General features: G+C 34.4%; 1 protein-coding gene across 1 annotated transcript; it reads left to right on the top strand.

Moving 5' to 3' along the window:
* Positions 1 to 6,420: 6,420 nt before the first annotated feature.
* Positions 6,421 to 6,849, top strand: LOC111777581 (defensin-like protein 1). Its single transcript, XM_023657238.1, has 2 exons — positions 6,421 to 6,509; positions 6,586 to 6,849. The coding sequence occupies exons 1-2, from the start codon at positions 6,449 to 6,451 to the stop codon at positions 6,753 to 6,755; spliced, it is 231 nt and encodes a 76-aa protein (XP_023513006.1). The 5' UTR covers positions 6,421 to 6,448; the 3' UTR covers positions 6,756 to 6,849.
* The last annotated feature ends 575 nt before the right edge of the window (positions 6,850 to 7,424 follow it).

Genomic DNA, 7,424 nt, shown 5'->3' with positions numbered 1-7,424 from the left:
CGAAAGATTACTGAACTAGACCGAAAGTCTGCCATTGGAGAAGCTCGAATAAAAAGGATCATTATCCTTGGATTACGATTAGAATATAGAAGCTTCGTTATTACTATACAATGATAGTCTATTCTGTTAGGTTATCGAGTTTGCTGCTTATTTATAGCTTAGTCAAGGTTATACATAGGAAAACTCTATATGGTAAATGACATAAAGTAAATTGTCATAAATAGTAAATCGCTATGTATAGTAAAAATATTTATATGGTAGATAGCTATATATATAATAGATGATTATATGTGATAAAACTATATATATATAGTAAACTGAACCATATATATACTCCTGAGGGAGTGGTTTGAAAATGTACTTTCTGCATTCTCTGTAATCTCTCTTACAGTACAAATCTGAAGTCGTCAATATAAACCTTTAGCCAATATTCCTTCTTTTATTTTCTCGCTCCTATTCTTTGTGTTCATCTAAATCGAGTGTGTGCATAGTTGTGTGATCCTAACAACTTGTATCAGAGCTAGGCGAAATTCATCACGATCTGTGAAAATGAAAAGTTCAATGAATCTGATTTCGGTTTCTAGAAGATGTAGATTGAAGATTATCTGTATCATAAAGATTCTAATTATGAACCCCAATTCAAAGATTGAAATTGAGAAGTTCGATGGATCCGATTTTATTTACTGAAAGATGCAGATTGAAGATTCTTTGTACCATAAAGATCTTCATGAACCTTGTTGGGGGTGAAGCTGGATACCATGACCACAGAGTAGTGGAAGCTCAAGGATCGACAAACCTTAGAGTTGATCCGGTTAACGCTATCCAGAAACATGGCGTTCAACATCATCATGGAGAAGACAACGTAAAATCTGTTGAAGGTGCTGTCGAATATGTACGAAAAATCGTCGACCATGAATATGAAGATTGTTCAATCTACAAATGTCTGAAGTTTGATCTGTTGCTGATCATATAAATGAATTCAATATGATTGTAAGTCAATTGAGTTGGGTGGAAATTAGTTTCGAGAATGAAATTAAAGCATTGATTTCGATGTCATCTTTAACCTAGTCGTGGGATACTATTGTTGCCGCAATCAGTAGTTCTCGAGGATCTGACAAATTGAAGTTTTATGAAATTCAGGATGTTGTTCTTAGCGAAAGTATTCGCAAATAGAAAATTGGAGATTCATTAGACAATTCTCTCTGTGTTGATCGAATGAGAAGAAGAAAATTAAAGAGCCCAAACAAACATGTGTGATCAAAATCAAATAACCGGGGAAAATCTCCAAACAAACCATACGTAACGTGTTGGAGCTGTGGAGAAAAATAGCATTTTTGGACAGATTGTAGAAAACTGAAGAAGCAGAATCACAAATCTAGAGATGATGATTTTTCAATATATTTAGTAGTAGATACTAAGGATGCTGTAATCCTTACTGTGAACACCTTGGCTGAATCTTAGATTTTGGATTCAAGTACATCGTTTCATTCGAATCCATGTAAGGAATTGTTTCGAAATTTTAAATCATAAAATTTCGGGAAGGTGTATCTTACCGACAACAAACTATAACAGGAAATCAGTGGACATTACAAGATGTCAGATATATTCCTGGTCTCAAGAAGAACTTAATCTATATTGGCCAGTTGAATAGCACATGGTATGCAGCAGAGTTTGGAAAGAGTTCGTGGAAGATTGTGAAGGGTGTCATGGTTGTTGCACGTGGCATAAAATTCGGAACCTTATACACTACTAAAGAGTGATTAAAAATGTCTGTTGTTGCTAAGAGTGCTTCCAATTCAAGTCTATGGTACAATAGACTTAGACATATGAGCGTTAAAGGAATGAAGATACTAATTGTCAAAAGAGTTTTAGAAGGCCCAAATTCTGTTGATATGAGTTTTTGTGAGAGTTGTGTTCTGAGCAAATAGAAACGAGTTAGCTTCACAAAAGCTGCCAGAGAACTGAAGAAAATGCAGTTGGAAATGGTCCATATTGACGTTTGGAGACCATCTCCAATTTCATCACTTGATGGATCAAAGTTTTACGTCACCTTCATCGATGATTGCAATAGGAATGTATGAGTTTATTTCCTGAAACACAATTCAAATGTGTTTGCCACCTTCAAGTGGAAAACTAAAGTTGAAAATCAAACAAGATCAAACGCTTGAGGTTTGACAATGGAGGAGAGTATTTAGAATCAAAGTTTAAAATATTTTGTGCAGGTGATGGAATTATATTAACGAGGATAGTTCCCAGTAAGGCAGGACAAAATGGTGTTGCAGACGGGATGAATATAACATTGAATGAGTGAGCAACAAAGATGAGGATTCATTATGACTACTAATAACTCTCCAAAACAAGAATTATATCAATTTTTTTTTAAAGTTAATTATGCACTCATACAAACCATTTTCTCGCTCTATTTGTTCTAATTAGTAAGCATGAAATAGTTCATTGTGGTTCAACATGAAAAAAAATATGAATTTGTATGAATGGAGCCTAATTGTATATTTAATTGAGTTATTTTGCCAAATTTCATAACAGTTATGTTGAACCATGTGCAGTAGCAAATCTAGGAACAACACTGCTGGCAAATCTGGAACAAATTGTTGACGGTGGGTGGAAGATTTTATCCTTTCTCAGTCTTAAATGGGAAGGAAAAGGCAATATAAAAGAAAAATGATACCTAAAATGGAGAGAACCACATTTTAGGAAGTAGAAATTTGGGTTAGACAGTAGCAGCCTCTGCTGCTGTGAACGGTTGTGAAATCAGAGAAGAAGAAGAACCTTAATCCAGCCGCTGTGACAGCAGAAGGAAAAGAAGACCAAGAAAGATTGATTAGGGCAAAGAGGTGGATGTGAGAGCTCAAGGAAAGTGAGCTTCTATTGAAGAACAACAAAGCATGATGAACCTCTAATTCCTTACTTTCTTTTCTTATTTTATCAATTTAATATGATCGGGATGTGAGTTCCTCTATTTGATTTAGTTTGTATGGAGAACTAAACTTTATAGGAGAGCCGAGAGAGTTTTATGTAGTTTAAGTATGTTGACGGTGTGATTTTAGTTTATTAAAAAGTTGTTAATGATTTACATGTTATTTTAGTTGACCACATTACAAACAAGAGTTGTTCTCTTATTCAGAAGAAAAGAGGGAACAATGAATTTCTCTTTGAAGTGTTATGAATAATTATTTTCAGTAGAGCGTTGTTAATAGGAATTACAAACTATTATGTAAGTAATTACCATACATGACCCTGGGAAGTAGGCTTGAGAATCTATTAAAACGAACTACAATCTACCACAAAACTCAACAACTTATCTATTTAATTTCTCATAGCCGAACCTTCTTCATTATTGTTGATTTTCTCATCATTTTCTATTTTTCAACAATAGTAGCACTCCGCGTTAATTAGTTTAACACCATTTGAATGTTACCAAAAAAACTCACCTAATTTTCAGCGATAAAATTAACAAAAAATATAGGTTCTCTTGGAATCGATAATTTACTTATTATTTGCTATTTGTGATAGTGTATACTTAGACTTATTCTTGTGAATTTTACATCATTTTATTATATACATCCACAAGCGACCAACTACCAAAGATACCAATTGATGGTGTTAATATAGCACATGCGGAAGCAATTTGGATCTTAGGCACTTTTAGAACATCAATTATAGTAAATAACTAGCATGTTATAAGTATTAAAACTTAATGAGTTTAGATACTCACCTTTTGTAGTTCAAACTTTTTTTTCCTCACGAACCGGTTTCGAACCACCACTAGTGTCTTCTCCACTATCCTCCGGCCTTAGAACGGGATTGTGGAATCCGGTGAGTGACTAAACTTGGGAGGGATTTTGTATATGTGAAGAGAGTGTTTGTGAGAGGTTTTTCTCAAGGTTTTCTCACCAAGAAGAAGACCTTCCATGTACCATGATCACTCTATTTAAAGAGTCATGTTTGCATGTTCATGCAAATTTGAGATCACCAAATTTTGACACTTAAAATTCCACTCAAATGTTTGGGATTATGTGGCAAGCATGCATGTTTGAGTTAACCAAATTTTGACACTCAAAATTCCACTCAAACTTGTGGGGTTTATTTGGCAAACATGCAAGTTTGGTTAAACCAAATTTTGACACCTCAAAATTCCACTAACATGATTTTTCCATTAGATGAAAGTCAACATTTTGACTTTCTTCATTTTAATTAGATGAAAGTCAACATTTTGACTTTCTTCATTTTAATTCAACAATTAATTTGAATAATGAATTTCAAATTAAAGTAACATTAAATAATTAATTAAACTATTTAATTAATATTTAATATTAATTCAAATGCCAATCCCAGTCAATTCCGACACATAATTGATTAAGATATTTAAATCTTATTTAAATATCTCAGATTCTCTCTTTTCGTTTATTTCGTAAATAAAATAAAATTGCGGTTAAATATATCGTATATATGTAACGCATATTCCCTAATTTGAATTCGAACACTTCGAACTCACTCGTCACACTGTTCTATGGTTTAGTCCGATATGAGCTAGCAGAGGGACCTAATGGACCTATAGATCATGGGCTCCAACGATTCAAGATTAACCGATTAAACTCATTAACCTGGTTAACCAACATTCGTTAACTACTAGGACACTCCACTATAGCCTAGTAGTTGCACTCCCCTCACTATAGATATATTTCTGTCCATCTGATATAACCATGATTAGTAAGTCGATCCTTCACAGGTTGTTCGTAACTAGAGCTGGGTCAATTTACCGTTTTACCCCTGAAGTTACTTCTTGTTCCTTATGTCTCACTGATCCTCTAATAAACAATTGGTTTGTGGTCCAACCAGTAAACCGAATCCCTCTCAGGCCAATGAGAGGGTGGGGCCCCTTGTTCAAGACCTGGAGTCAGTGCTTAAGGGAACTACCTTTCTTCTATCCCTAAAAGTGGGTAGGAGTGAATTCCGTCTTGCACCCCACGTCCCCAGCCATTCACCCAGTCTTACCCCTGAAATGGGAGGCCTGTTGAGTCGGCGAACTAGAGCCACTCTCACCCATGCAAATCTAAGGATAATTCCGAATAAACAGGAGTTCATGGTTAGCTCAGGATTAAAACCGAGTTACCTAGGTTATCGAATGAAAAGAAAATCAGTCTCAACAGTAAACGACATTATAAAGTGAGAGTGGTTTTCTTCATGGTCCGATCTTATGCAATACTCATTGCATAGGACGCCCCCACTCACATGTCTCCACATGTACAATTTAGTGATCGCATTGTTTATATCATATACAAAAGTGGGCCGCATCCATAGTGTCCCCAGAATAAGGTACTCAGCCTTATCCTTATACTATAGATCATTTTGACTATATACTTGAACTTGATCCACTCTTATGTCTCTACATATAGTTCAAGTAATCATACTATAGCCAGAGTGTTCTTAGTTTATTGGATTTAGATTAATGATCGTAAAGTTCACTTTATTCAATAACAATCTTTACTGAATAAACAACAATAATAACTTTATTGAAAATAGAATATGTTTTTTTTCGAAACTATGAGTTTTAGGACATAAAACCCAACAAACATATCATATCATCATACCATATTATAGTATCATAACACATCATATCAAAACACATGACACGTGCAGGAGCCACTGAGTACATATTATTATATATAAGAAAATTTTTCAGATAGAGCCGATAGTTGAGTCACTTACTTGGAATTCGTTCTCATTTGTGTCGAAGCTTCACCTATTTTGAATACTCATTCAATTGCCTCATTAAGAATCGAATCCCTAAACTAATTTAATTGAATATGAGAAAATGGGGCTCATACTGAACTTAAACCCTTTTAATAAGGTCAAATTTAGATTCGGGAAGGTAAAAAAAAAAAACTTACGAATTAGTGCTAAAATCCAAGACTCAAACCGAATAAACCGTTTTGGAGCAATAGGGCTTTGGTTTTAGATTATTCTTGAAATTGAATCATTTTTCTAATATCAAACATATTCAAAGACCATATGGAAAGTTTTTAAAATTTTCTTTTTTGAAACTAATGACCCCATTTTAAAATTTTTGAGATCCGACCAAAAGTTAAGAATTTAAATCTATGATAACTCAACACACCACATGATTCGATAAAAATAATATTGTCACCATTGAAACATAGAGAAATTTAAAACGAATATCAAAAGGTATATTTGATTAATTATAGGAAGAAACGTAAATTTTTAAATTTGCATCTAATAGGTATTAAGAAACAAACCGTGTGGTTGAACAAAGTGAATACCGTGTGCACGAGAGATTGGTTTGNTGGGTTATATTTCCTTAGTGAAGAAGGAAGAATGAGAAGGTAATTGGGAGTGGGGGTTGCTATATATACAAGAGGTGCCTCCTCCTATTTTGCACACAACTTGAAGAGCAAGATAATAGCTAAAAATGATGAACAAATCCTTCCTCTCCATGCTCCTATTGGTCCTCCTCATCTTCTCTTCTTCAGGTAATCAAAGTCTAACCCTACCATCTTTGCCATTTCTTCTTTCTTCCTTTCTTCCTAATATGTGTGTTATTTGCAGAAGAGATGATGGGTCGTGGTGCTGAGGCTCGAATATGCAAGTCCAGGAACCACCACTACCATGGCCTCTGCTTTAGCCACAAGTGCGCTACTCGTTGCCGAAAGGAAGGCTACCTTGGCGGTCATTGTCACCACTTCCCCCGCCATTGCTATTGCACTCACAGTTGTTAATTGCAATATTGTTTTTAATATGTGAGCTTTGTTATGCTTTCTAATATCATCTTTACCTTCATTTCATGAATAAACTTTGTTGCTTTGCTCTCAACTTAACCACCAAAATCATATGCATTTTAAATACACGATCCCACTTGATAAGAGCAACAAGAGTGTAAATAAACAATTCTTTAATTTGTATTTGCTTATTGTGCGACTTTCTTGCTCCAACGAAAAATATTTTATGTTTTATTTTTTTTAAAGAATTTTTTAGATTTTATTGAGCGACTTAAATTTCAAAGAGAAAAAAAATGCATAAAAAGATTCTTAAGATTCTAGAAACTAAAAGAATGAAAAAATTGAGCAAAAGTCAACCATGAGGGGTAAATTGGTAATTTTTGACCTCTTTGCCCAATTAGGGATATGAATAAACTCTGCTAAGAAGGAAAGAAAGAAAAGAGCAATAAAAGAGAAGAAAAAAAAAAGGGTTTTGAATGGTGGCTTGAATCCGAATTTTGGAGAGTTCTTTTACACGAATTTTTTAATGATGAATCTATTATGCAATTCCCGCGATCTGATGGAAATTTTCGATTGAAATGTTATCTCCAGGGTTTGGGAGGCCCATCTGGTGGGGGCAGCTATCACTACTGGAAACCCCTGCAGTTGTATCGAGAATTAAAAAAAGAA

The sequence above is a fragment of the Cucurbita pepo genome, chromosome LG16, assembly GCF_002806865.2.
Source record: "Cucurbita pepo subsp. pepo cultivar mu-cu-16 chromosome LG16, ASM280686v2, whole genome shotgun sequence".
Lineage (NCBI taxonomy): Eukaryota > Viridiplantae > Streptophyta > Magnoliopsida > Cucurbitales > Cucurbitaceae > Cucurbita > Cucurbita pepo.
This window is presented reverse-complemented; position numbering and strand designations above follow the sequence as displayed.

What these genes read in the sequence shown, in the direction of transcription:
- LOC111777581 (XM_023657238.1), top strand. Translation starts at nt 6,449, where the DNA reads ATGATGAACAAATCCTTCCTCTCCATGCTCCTATTGGTCCTCCTCATC. An exon ending in CCTCATCTTCTCTTCTTCAG is followed by an intron (nt 6,510 to 6,585) that starts GTAATCAAAGTC and finishes TGTTATTTGCAG; the next exon opens with AAGAGATGATGGGTCGTGGT.